General features: G+C 48.5%; 1 protein-coding gene across 1 annotated transcript in view; it reads left to right on the forward strand.

The window, feature by feature from the left end:
* The window catches only part of LOC134980794 (uncharacterized), a 377,631-nt gene that overhangs the window by 350,897 nt on the left and 13,603 nt on the right, over window positions 1-13,131 (forward strand). Inside the window, exons 47-51 of the mRNA XM_063947760.1 lie at window positions 1,624-1,758; window positions 6,241-6,308; window positions 7,223-7,383; window positions 9,440-9,617; window positions 10,800-10,865. Coding sequence (XP_063803830.1) covers window positions 1,624-1,758; window positions 6,241-6,308; window positions 7,223-7,383; window positions 9,440-9,617; window positions 10,800-10,865 — 608 coding nt within the window. The remainder of the gene's footprint in view (window positions 1-1,623; window positions 1,759-6,240; window positions 6,309-7,222; window positions 7,384-9,439; window positions 9,618-10,799; window positions 10,866-13,131) is intronic.

A 13,131-nucleotide genomic window follows, 5' to 3' on the forward strand; every position in this document is an offset into this window, starting at 1 on the left:
TTCTGGGGGGCCATGAGCTCCACCCGATTTTTGGGAGCATCCCGGCCATTCCTAGGATCCGGTATAGTGACAGCCATCGAAGGATGTACCACCGATAATCAATGGTTTTTAATCATCGCTGGACTTCGTCCGTCAGTCTGGCACTGCTGTTTTCTCAACATCGGGCAATACCATCGATGGTGCTGCATTGGTGTTGCATCATTAATGGCAAATATTTAATATTTTACTTATGACCAGCACTTTACAGAGAGTATTTGGGCTTTCACATCAGTCCCCGCCCCAGCGGAGCTTACAATAAATTGTACGGAGATAAAGTACCAACCAATCAGCTCATAACTGTCATGTTACAGGCTGTGTTTGAAAAATGACAGTTAGGAGCTGATTGGCTGGTACTTTATCACCGTGCAATTTATCACTCTGCAAGACTTGATAAATCTGGGCCATAGTATGGTAAGCCTGGCTCCGAGTGATCACACTGCAGCGCAGGTTCTCGTATTTCAGGCTGTACATAACTCCTGCTCCCCGTCAGGCCCAAATGACTCTTTGCCTCTTGCATGTTTCAGACAAGATCAGTCTAATTAGCTGCTCATAGGGATAGACGTTCCCGTGACGCTACTGGGGATCCGGTCTTTAGGTCGACAGTAAGTAGGTTGACACTGTCTAGGTCGACAGTAAGTAGCTCGACATGGTTTCTAGGTCGACAGGGACTATAGGTCGACATGACAAAAGGTCAACATGAGTTTTTCACATTTTTTATTTATTTTTTACTTTTTCATACTTTACAATCCACGTGGACTGCAACTGGGAGCGGTAACTTGTACTGAGTGCAGCGAGGCAACTTGCCCGAAGCATGGCGAGCGAAGGGACACGGTGCACTAATTGGGGTTCTCCATCACTATACAGAGAAAATGACACCAAAAAAAGTAAAAACACTCATGTCGACCTTTTCTCATGTCGACGACCTAGTACATGTCAACTTAGAGTCCCTGTCGACCTAGAAACCATGTCCACCTACTTACTGTCGACCAATCGTGGTTGACCTTGACACTGTCGACCTAAGTCTAATCTACCTTATATCATAGGCAAACGCAGGGGAGGGGGGATTCCGGTTGCCCAGAAACCCCCCTCCTCTTGGCAAGTGGCTCAAATTATGACAACGATAGCAATGGTATATGATATGATTACTAGAGCTGCCACCACATCATTCAGTTTAAGGGACAGAGCATAGTTGCTGCAAGTGCCCAGTGGTAGCAGCTTCTACCAAATTGCGGTGTGTGTGGATGTGAGTCCTCAATCAGTGACATGGACCTACCAGGAAGAAGAGACAGGAGCCTTACCATGAGGTGGGAGAATGTGTGCTTAGAAAGTGCAGTACTGGTTCTATTATATTTGTATATTTATTTATTATAGTATATTTAACCTTTTCCTGGCCACTTATTTATATTATGTAAATATGTTTGATACAGCCTATACTATAGACCATCTATAGTGGTAAATATTAATACTGGATTCCATGTTCTGCAGAGTGGGAGATTGTGGATTGCATTTGGAAACTCCCCTTTAGAAATCCTGCGTTTGCCACTGAACATGCCACACCCACGCTATTGTTATGTGATCACTCAGAGTCACTGCTGATGACCAATGGGCACTGATGATGTCACAGGATGTGTCTCAGGCGCGCACTGAGCATGCTCCTGCCAGTACATGGGCTGCTCCCTCTCTCATTAATACTCTCAGCTGCCCGGAGTCATGTGAAAGGTGACTATACAATCTATATGCAGCTGTATCATACAGCAACTGTACCCGATATCACAGGCAACCTGCTGCACACCAACTGCTGTGGAACTACACATCCCAGCATTCACTGTCCTAACAGCTTCAGGACATGCTGGGATATATAGTTCCACAGCAGCCGGTGTACCACAGATTACCTACCCATGTGATAGATATGATGCCTGCTCAGATATACTGTATGTTACTGTGTAGCTGACAGGTCCGCTGTGCAGACAGGATGTGTAAGGTGTTACAGAGAGATGATGGTGACTCATTACCATGTGATCTGTTCCTGTCTCTCCCCCTCCCCTCTCCCCCCTCTCCCTCTTCCCCCCCCCCCCCCCCCCTCTCCCTCTCCCCCCTCTCCCTCTCCCTGTATGTAACATTGTGCTGGATCCCCCCCCGCACTGACACATCTGAGCTCTCCGGTAACGCACTGACAAGTATATGATGTAATACAGAGGTTCCCAAACTCAGTTCTCAAGGAGCGCTAACAGTCCAGGCCTTAAGTATATCCATGATTGGCCATAGGTAACTTATTTCTACAATTACCATACTGTCCCTTTAAACCAGGACAAACATGAATTATACAGGTTCTGTGGCTGCTGACTACAAGCCTGTGTTTACCTGGTTTTACTCAGCCCCAGAACCTGTGTAATCCATGAGCGTCCCGGTATAAAGGGATAATATGATAAGCCTACTAAATTAGTACCTAAATCAACATGATGTAACCCTCTGTGCTGAGCCATGGAGAGCTTTAAAACCTGCACTGTTAGTGCCCCATCTCTGGGAACCCTGATACAATGTAACAGGGAGAGAGCTGTTTTAGGCCCTACACACTGGCCGATATACTGAAAGATATGAACGATCTCGTTCATAAATGAACGAGAACTCGTTCATATCTTTCAGTGTGGAGACTCCAGCGATGAACGATGCGCGTCCCCGCGCTCGTTCATCGCTGATCTCCCGTCGGCTGTGCATGCAGGCCATTATGGACGATCTCGTCCATATTTGCCTGCACTTAAATGCAGCCGGGTGACGGGGGGAGTGAAGAAACTTCACTCCCCCCGTCACTGCCCCCCCGCCGCCGGGTCGCTCGTCGGCCGCATCGGCCGTCGGGCACCTCGGCGGCGCGTCGTTTAATGTATAGGGCCCCTTAGTAAGTGGAGCCTCCTGCTGTTCTGGCTGTGTGACCCCTCTCACTCTCTACCCCTCTCCCCCTCTCTTCCCTTCTCCCTCTCCCCCTCTCTCCTCTTCTCCCTCTCCATTCTGACTCCGTTACATTGTGCATGAACACTCCTAATAAAGAGGAAGGGAGATTGGAAAGACTGAGCGGCTTCTGGACAGATTGTGGGCGTGCAGAGTCTCAGCTGCGATTTCAGATGCACGCACACAGGAGTTTTTTTATTTATTATTGGACGTTCCTGGAAGCTGGCTATGCCGAGGCACAGGGATGGTATCTATGTCTTATGGGTGTGTTATGGGAGAGACTTGGGCCGGTCACTCTGGTGGGCGTTCTGCACCCAGCATAGGGAAGGTACACGTTGCCAGGTTGTGACCAATGGTGGTTACACTAAAGACACACCAAGTGTTATTTGAGCAGACACACGGCTGTACAGCAGGGCATACTTGCCTACCCTCCCGGAATGGCCGGGAGACTCCCAAAAAAGTGGGCGGTCCGGGCAGGCGATGACGCGATTCTTGTTGAATCGCGTCATCGTAACCACGCCCCCTGCTGTATAATGCCGGTAATCGCGGCATTACACAGCGGGGGGGGGGGCTTAAATGGTGCGGTCCAGAAGCCACGCCCGTTCCGCCTCTGGCGCGCCTCCATTCCGCCTCTGGCCCGCCCCCCTGTCACGTCACCTCACTGCCCGCCCCCCCCCCCCCCCCCTGCTGAGCCCATGGGCTGCTCTCTCCCGGAGAGAGCAGCCCAGAAGTCGGCAACTATGCAGCAGGGATAGCTTGTAGCGGGATTTGTATAAAGTCACAGACGCACGGCTGTACAGCAGAGATAGCTTGTAGCGGGATTTGTATAAAGTCACAGACGCACGGCTGTACAGCAGAGATAGCTTGTAGCGGGATTTGTATAAAGTCACAGACGCACGGCTGTACAGCAGAGATAGCTTGTAGCGGGATTTGCAAAAAATCACAAACGCAGGTATGCTGCAGCGTCTGACGTAAGAGTCACGTCCATTACGCTGATACTTCAGAGTTATGTCCCTTTTATATCTGCCTAATATAAATGTTAAGATATGAATGCGATAGTATACACATTGCTGAACGTTATCTACTCGACTACTCTTGATGTATGTGGACGGTGGAGGAGGTGCAAGTGGACAACTGATGTCATTAGGCCCTGTCCCTCATGGCAAAATACCACAAATTGCGAATATTAGAATAGGGCATGGGGCCGAACAACACGCTTATCATAGAATCACGTCACTAGGCCCCACCCTTCCCCTCACAGGCCATGGACTCCCGCTATTATTCTGCCCATTTTGCCCATTTCACTAGGATGCGGGAGGAGTTTCTACTCTTCCAGGGAGTGTGGGAGACTACTTACAAAATTGGGAGTCTCCCGCAGGTTCCAGGAAAGTAGGCAACTATACCTATAAGTGGGGCTCATGAAGAATTGGACGCAAACACAACTTGAGCCTATTTTACACTTGTGCATTAGAGCAACCAACCTCAGACTTTACATGTGTGAAACTGATTAGTCATGGATTATAATCTGTGTTCTATATACTGTAGATCTGAGCTTTGGGTGTGCCTGAGAACCGTACAGTAACATACTAGCTTCCCATATGAGGTATATGTAGCTTCCTGTGCACTAGAGCGCCAGAGTTTGTGCCTCTGTTACGCATCCCTCTTATACTTATGTCCTCCAGTATCTCTCCTGTGTTATACAGATGATAAGTTGGGCTGTGACCACGTCTGGGTGAGCTGAGACCACAGAGAGCCCACAAAGGTAAGACAGACCCTAGTCCTGAGAGTGGCCAATGCCTGCAGAGATACAGGATCATCACCTACCGTTAATAAAAGCAGAATGTCCGCTTGTATCAGTGCACACCCAGCTCTGCTTGTGCAAATCACTACATGTTCCTGAAACGCGTGACAAGGAGAGGCGTGATCTGACCATACCAGTATGATTGGGTCATACTGTTCGCTGACCGTTCATACATTGCCTGCGCATATCGGCCTGCTATCTTTCAGATAGCAGCGCCGATATGACGCCCCTGTCACTGCTCAATCACCGTCGCTGCAATACATGGGGGGGAAGCGGTATAGCGTACATAACGTGCACTGATACCGCTCCCCCCACACCCATAGCGACTGTTCTTACATTTACCCCAAAGAGTGATAAACATGGGGGGGACGCGGTATAGCGTACATAACGTGCACTGATACCGCTCCCTCCCCCATAGCAACTGTTCTTACATTTACCCCAAAGAGTGATAAAGTACCAGCCAATCAGCTTCCTAGCTGCCACGTTACAGGATGTGTTTGAAAAATGACAGGAGCTGATTGGCTGGTGCCTTATCACTCTGTATCCGTATCCACTGTATCACTTTTTAAGGCTTAATGTATTTGGGCCTGGGAGTCATATGCAGCTCAGCCTCCGCTCTACGTGCAGCTGAAGGGATGTACGTGTTTGGAAATGTGGTATTTGCGCATAGAAAAAGTTTAGTGAGGGTGAATCAGTGGCGTGTGGCGAAGGCACGTCTGTTTTAGATGGATCTCTTGCACCAGGGACGGGGCTGCTGTAGATGGAACAGTGATAATGATGACGTATATGAAACCAAGCACACAGGTAGGGGAGGCAATGCCGGGGTAATTGCGGCCAACGTGCGTTCAGTTCTGCAGCACCCCAATAGTACAGTATCTGCATTGAATGAATGTGAGCTGTGACAAAGCGCGGCATGGTTCCTTCTGTTATTAGACCAAGCTATGTACAACCTGCTGGACTGCTGTGAATTTCTGAAACACAACCTGGCACACATCCCCTGAAGGTAATACGGGTACCCAGGTGGAACGGGCAATGGTGAGCACATGATCAGGTGTCATAAGCCTAGAATGAGTGAAGCCAAGAAGTCAGAACAGATACAGGTAGCAGTACACGGCACATTTGCTACAAAGTTTAAACTGGAATTTAAACAAGACAATAGTAATGTCAGAATACACTGTCAGCAGGATGGCGCTGCAAGTGCCACAGGGTCAGTCTCAGGACCATTGCTAATCAGTGCACTTTTATACCACTTTGAATACTGTATGCATAGTTACGTGGGTTGTGTATAGTGACACTGTATTACGCTTGTATTGGTCATCTCACGTGGGCAGTGCTGTGACTGTAGTGTAGACCTATTTCCTTGTACTGGCAGAACGGGCCCAGTTTCCCCAGCTTTGCTCTATTGCTATAAGTTGTGTGTTCAGTATATAATATATGTTTATCTTTTGCCTCTAAAGGTTGTGTCGCACGATCACCCTGGGGAAACAGAAAATGGGTCAGACCACTACAAGGCATTCTGTTAAAGGTCAGTTTTATTATGTTTATTTTTATTTACAGAAATATTTGTCTTGTAGAACATAAATCTAAATTATAAGGAACGTTTTAATAATATTTACTTTGGAATTGTTATTTCTAATGAGCCTTCACGTCTCAGTACAGATTTCCCATCCCAACCAATCAGCTTTTGTCGTTTTGTCAAACGCAATTTTTGCCCAAGCCTTTTCACTTTTTTTTTTTGAGCGAATCGGCATGGGCGAAAAACGGACCCAAAAACAGGCGAAAACGCCTGCAAATTCATCAAAACACGTGTATCGGCGGCGAATTCGACGATCCATGTGGTTTTCACCAGTGTCGGATTTTTCCACTGTTGAATAGGGCGGATCTAATTCACCATAAAAATGGCAGAAAATCCAGCAATAATTGAATAACCCCCTATGTATAGAACAGTGTCAGACATCTGAGGTTTGTTAATTCTATCCTGTTACCAGCAGGCTAGGAACAGTACAATACATGGAACCTCTATGAGTGTATATGGATTTTAAATGTTAAATGCATCAGCCGGTGATCGCTACTCTCACACAGTCCCAAGATGGCTCTGCACATGCTCAGTAATAGACTCTGCGGCCATCTTGGTACAGTGAATGCAGTGTCCCTGGAGGAGTATCAACATGGATTCTGCGCAGTAGCGCAATATGGCTGACACAATGATAACATAATGCTCACGCACCATTACACAGTCACCGAGCGATGATGTCTTGCAGCAGCGGAGAGTTTGAGGAGACCTTGTTCATAGTGCCGATGTTATTGTGCCATTACTTTCAAAATTATAAAAGTAGATAAATGCTCTACATCCAGACATAGTGTATGTTCATATGCAGTATTATAGCGGCCTCATCTTGTCACAGAAATAAGCTTTATGGTGTTCTGTTTGTTTTCTAGATGGCATTAAGAGGTTCCATCAGCAGCTGTCTGACTACGGAATGCAGGAGCTGAGAATTATATACGAGTATTATAGAAGGGAAATGATCTACATTGTGGAGACCACGGACACTAAGATCCTGCTGAGGGAGCTGGCCTCTCGGAATGTCCTCTTTGATGAGGTAGGAGGAGAAGTCTGTAATCTCTTATGAAGTACTATAGGAAGTAATACTCGTGAAACAGAGCATACTGTATTTGGGGTGGTCCCTTTTTAAAAGTCGCTAGGTATTTAATTAAACAGTAATAACAAAACACATTTATGAACCACGGTTCCCAAAGTTTCAAGTCATGGGTTCATCAGAAAAGGTCATCTTCTCTCTCATATACAGGTGGAGCCATGCTCATCTTGGCTTCTCTGCTGCTCCTAGGTGCACCAAGGCTTATTAGCATAAACCCTTCATCTACTGTTCTCAGCTGTAATACAATACAGAGAGAACAATACGGCAGGGGATTAAGTCTGACTGCCCTGACTCAATGAATCCTAGTAAAGGGATAAATGAGCATGGACCCATCTGTACACACACTGGTATGTTTTTGTACACGTGTAAAAATATCCTTACTTCATTTTACTTCATTCACTCTTTTACATCCATACTCCATTTTACTTCAATATCCTTTTTACTTATATACCCTCTTTTACTTACAGTATATGCTCCCTTTTACTTACTTACCTACCCATTTTCACATACTTACCCCCTTATTCTAACATACTCCCTTTTACGGGATACGGACAGGATCCCAACAGTTAGAATACCGACATCATGTTCCCAGTGGTCAGAATCCCAAGTACCTGAGGGTGAGTACAGGATATTAGGGTTAGGCACTTGGGGAAGGGTTAGGGTTAGGCTGCAGGGTTGAGGGACGTTAGGGTTAGGCTGTGGGAGGAGACAGCTAGGGTTAGGCTGTGGGAGGAGACAGCTAGGGTTAGGCTGTGGGAGGAGACAGCTAGGGTTAGGCTGTGGGAGGAGACAGCTAGGGTTAGGCTGTGGGAGGAGACAGCTAGGGTTAGGCTGTGGGAGGAGACAGCTAGGGTTAGGCTGTGGGAGGAGACAGCTAGGGTTAGGCACTTGGGGAAGGGAAGGTTAGGGTTAGGCTGCAGGGGTGAGGGAGGTTAGGGTTAGGTTGTGGGAGAAGACAGCTAGGGTTAGGCTGCAGGAAGGGATATTAGGGTTAGGCTGCAGGGGTGAGGGAGGCTAGGGTTAGGCTGCAGGAAGGGATATTAGGGTTAGGCTGCAGGGGTGAGGGAGGCTAGGGTTAGGCTGCAGGAAGGGATATTAGGGTTAGGCTGCAGGGGTGAGGGAGGCTAGGGTTATGCTGTGGGAGGAGACAGCAAGGGTTAGGCTGTGGGAGGAGACAGCTAGGGTTAGGCACTTGGGGAAGGGAAGGTTAGGGTTAGGCTGCAGGGGTGAGGGAGGTTAGGTTGTGGGAGGAGACAGCTAGGGCTAGGCTGCGGGAAGGGATATTAGGGTTAGGCTGCAGGGGTGAGGGAGGTTAGGGTTAGGCTGTGGGAGGAGACAGCTAGGGTAAGGCACTTGGGGAAGGGTTAGGGTTAGGCTGCAGGGGTGTGGGAGGTTAGGGTTAGGCTGTGTGAGGAGACAGCTAGGGTTAGGCACTTGGGGAAGGGATATTAGGGTTAGGCTGCAGGGGTGTGGGAGGTTAGGGTTAGGCTGTGGGAGGAGACAGCTAGGGCTAGGCTGCGGGAAGGGATATTAGGGTTAGGCTGCAGGGGTGAGGGAGGTTAGGGTTAGGCTGTGGGAGGAGACAGCTAGGGTTAGGCTGCGGGAAGGGATATTAGGGTTAGGCTGCAGGGGTGTGGGAGGTTAGGGTTAGGTTGTGGCAGGAGACAGCTAGGGTAAGGCACTTGGGGAAGGGTTAGGGTTAGGCTGCAGGGGTGTGGGAGGTTAGGGTTAGGCTGTGGGAGGAGACAGCTAGGGTTAGGCACTTGGGGAAGGGATATTAGGGTTAGGCTGCAGGGGTGTGGGAGGTTAGGGTTAGGCTGTGGGAGGAGACAGCTAGGGTTAGGCATTTGGGGAAGGGATATTAGGGTTAGGCTGCAGGGGTGTGGGAGGTTAGGGTTAGGCTGTGGGAGGAGACAGCTAGGGTTAGGCTGCGGGAAGGGATGTTAGGCTGCAGGAGGGTGTATCTGTCTTATATCTGTATACTGTAACTGTCTTCCAGCAATACGCGGAAATGGGAAAACCTCTTGGCCCCTCTGAGTTTTCTGAGAAGTTGGTACAAGACATTTTGGAGCGAGGAAGAGAAGCCGTGATTGGATTCTGGGAATGTCTCTATGATCTAGAAGTGGAGTGTTCATGCAGTAATCTGATCACAGTGCTGGATGAAGTCAGTATATTAGGTAATGATGATGGATCAGTGTTTAGATCTTAGTGATACGTTCTGTGTTATTTTAATTTAATCACTTTCTCTAAAAGGTACATGGCTGCTTTTGTCACATAATAAGAGAAACGTTCTGTGGGCACGTTGTGTTTGTTTAGGCAGAGTTACTACCTATTGGTGCTATGCCGAGTGCTCTGGGCATAAGTACAGGGTATAGGGATGATGGCTACTCTTGCGGGTGAAGGAGTGCGGTGGTACGATGGCATAGATGCCTACGACTCAAAACACAGTCGCATTCGTTTTCTGATCACATTCCATTCTTATGGAAAATACATTTTGGACCAGGACAGGTTGAGGATTATGTAGCAGTTACTGAGAGATTCAGGAACAGCGTTGCTGCTAGTTCCCACTGGAGCCGAGAGGTGGGGTACTAATTATCCGTTCCTGTGGGGGGGCCTGGTTAGGGCCGGGGTCCACTGTCCACCCCCTCCGGGTATACTTACTTTGCTCTGTAAAGCGTGTCCTTCTTCCTCTGCGGCGCCATCTTCCCAGTGACATCTTTAAATATCACTGGGAAGATGAAAGAGGGGGAGGGACCCGCTTCCTGGAGCAAGCAAGCAGATGATGATACACGCTCCCCATCCTTCCTGGATTTGCTCTGTAATATATCATTTTTGGTAGGAGGCAAGGCCACACACCTCTGGTTATAGTACCCGAGCCCAGCGCCACTCTCTACGGTCCTGCTTGTTTCTGCTGAAGAAAAGTACTGCCACTGAGTACTGTATGCAGGAGAAAGGAGAACACCGTGTCCTCGGCTGAGTCCAGGCAGAGAGGGGGGCTTCTCAATGCTCCCAACTCATGCAGCAGGAAGAATGGATGGGTTGGACCTAAGAGTGTAGACATCTAGTGGGGTATCAGGGGGTGTAGTATGGTATGCCGGCGGCCGGGAACCCGGCGGCCAGCATACCGGCGCCGAGATCCCATCTGCCGGCATACCGACAGCTGGGCAAGCGCAAATGAGCCCCTTGCGGGACAGTCCTGCAGCCCCTCCTCTGCAACTGCCCCTGGCAAAGAAGTCCAGGAACAGAGCATTTTATGGGTCATGTTGAAGGGTATGGAGATGCTGGATAGATAATGAGGTGATGATGTGGTGTAGGGTGCTGGTTATGTAACTATCTCATCCGGTGACTTCCTCATGTAGGTGACACGCTGATGCAGCAGATCCTATTGGATGGACATGGCCACTCATTAACACCGGAGCTGAAAGGTAAATACGATAGTAAATCATATAGCTAATGCTGGAACAGACTAGCTGGCAGCTTGATTAGGTGAACGATGGCGGGTTAGGAGAGACTCCCACATAGCTGTGTGACATGTACCCCAGTAACACGTACATACCTATCAACATGTCAACACGATGACCTGGGAAGGGGGCGGAGCTACACCATAATATGGGGGTATCGCTGAACAGTGTGTGCCTGCCCCATACCCCCTGTTCCCCTCTGCTTGCCTATGTTATGGGGCGCACTGCACCCTACCCCCACTGGTCTGTGCAGCAAACTTACTCTCCCAAACTTCCATCCCATGGGACAGAACGGTTCTGATGGAGACGGCTGGACAGAGCCCTCAAATCGGACCGTCCCACCAGAATTAGGACAGTTGGTGGGTATGTACCACAGTATCATTCTTTCTATATCCCTGCAAGGCTGGACACATAGGGGGAGATTCAAATGTTTGAAAAGTCAGTTGAGAGTCTGTTTTTTCCTATCTAATAGACAGACACCCAACCGACTTTTCAAACATTTGAATCTCCCTCATAGAATAATACAATATGCAATCAAAAATCCTTAAACACATCAGGGGCTTGTTTAATAGGGAGAACAAAGGCACTGAAACTCCTATTAGTAATCACTGTTACTATGGGGGTCATTCTGAGTTGATCTCTAGCTGCATTTGTTCGCAGCGCAGCAATCAGGCTAAAAAATGGCATTTCTGGCTGCGCATGCGTATGCACCGCAATGCGCACACGCGTCGTACGAGCACAATGAACGATGTAGCTTTGCACAGGGTCTAGCGAAGCATTTCAGTCGCACTGGTGGCCGCAGAGTGATTGACATGAAGTGGGCGTTTCTGTGTGGCAACTGACCGTTTTCAGGGAGTGCTCGGAAAAACGCAGGCGTGACAGAAAAAACACAGGCGTGGCTGGGCGAACGCTGGGTGGGTTTGTGACGTCAAAACAGGAACTGAACAGTCTGAAGTGATCGCAAGCGCTTAGTAGGTTTTGAGCTACTCTGAAACTGCACAATAAAACTTTGTAGCACTTCTGCTGAGCTAAAATACACTCCCAGTGGGAGACAGCATAGCGTTTTTACGGCTGCTACAAACTGCTAGCGAGCGATCATCTCGGAATGACCACCTATGTCACAGACAGATTCTGTTTCATGTACGTGTTATACACATTGTGCAATACTATGAAATACACCCTGTAAATTGTGAAACGCGTTGGAATTCCTGCTTGGAGGGCTACAGAAGTGATAACAGCGTTTGGAAAGGTTAGGAGCATGTCAGAAAAGTGGAGGGATACTGGGGGTCATTCCGAGTTGATCGCTTGCTGCCGTTGTTCGCTGCGTAGCAATCAGTGTAAAAAACAGCTAATTTGCACATGCGTATGCACCACAATGCGCTTGCGTGACATATGGGTACAAAGTCCTTTGTGGTTTTGCACAGGTTCTAGTGACGTTTTCAGTCGCACTGGCAGCCGCAAGAAGATTGACAGGAAAGGGGCGTTTCTGGGTGTCAACTGACCGTTTTCAGGGAGTGTTTGAAAAACTGAGGCATTCCAGGGAAAACGCAGGCGTGGCTGGGCGAATACTGGGCGGGTATGTGACGTCAAAAGCCGTCCCTCCAACGTTAGAATTAACGCACACGAAGAGTAAGTTCAGGGCTGATCTTGTTTTGCACAAAATGATTTTGCAGGCGCTCTGCTGCACAGGCGTTCGCACTTCTGTAAAGTGAAAATACACTTCCCAGTGGGCGGCGACAATGCGTTTGCACGGCTGCTAAAAACTGCTAGTGAGCGATCAATTCGGAATGACCCCCCCACTGTTCCTATTTTGCCCCTTGAAGTTTGGGCTTTTGTATCATCCATCAGTAACTCCCTCTCGGCCTACATTTGTGATATTGCAAATTCTTCTGCACAAGAGGAAATAATGCCGCCACTTTACTGTCATGGTTGGAGTCCTGTGAAGGGAGGCTACTGTTTTTATCGTAGAAATTATTTTTTCTGTATAAATGTTCATAAAAGGTGGAAATGTCCAAAGTAAGACCTGACAAGAACCACTGGGTCCAGCCTAGAGTCCAGCACTACCAGTACCAGCCCGGCGTTCAGCCCAATTACCCCTGGGTTGAGTTCAGCACCACCGGTACCAGCCCGGTGTTCAGCCAAATTATCCCTGGGTTGAGTTCAGCACCACCGGTACAAGCCCGGTGTTCAGCCCAATTACCCCTGGGTTGAGTTTAGCACCACCGGTACC

Source organism: Pseudophryne corroboree, chromosome 12 (genome assembly GCF_028390025.1).
Source record: "Pseudophryne corroboree isolate aPseCor3 chromosome 12, aPseCor3.hap2, whole genome shotgun sequence".
Classification (NCBI taxonomy): domain Eukaryota; kingdom Metazoa; phylum Chordata; class Amphibia; order Anura; family Myobatrachidae; genus Pseudophryne; species Pseudophryne corroboree.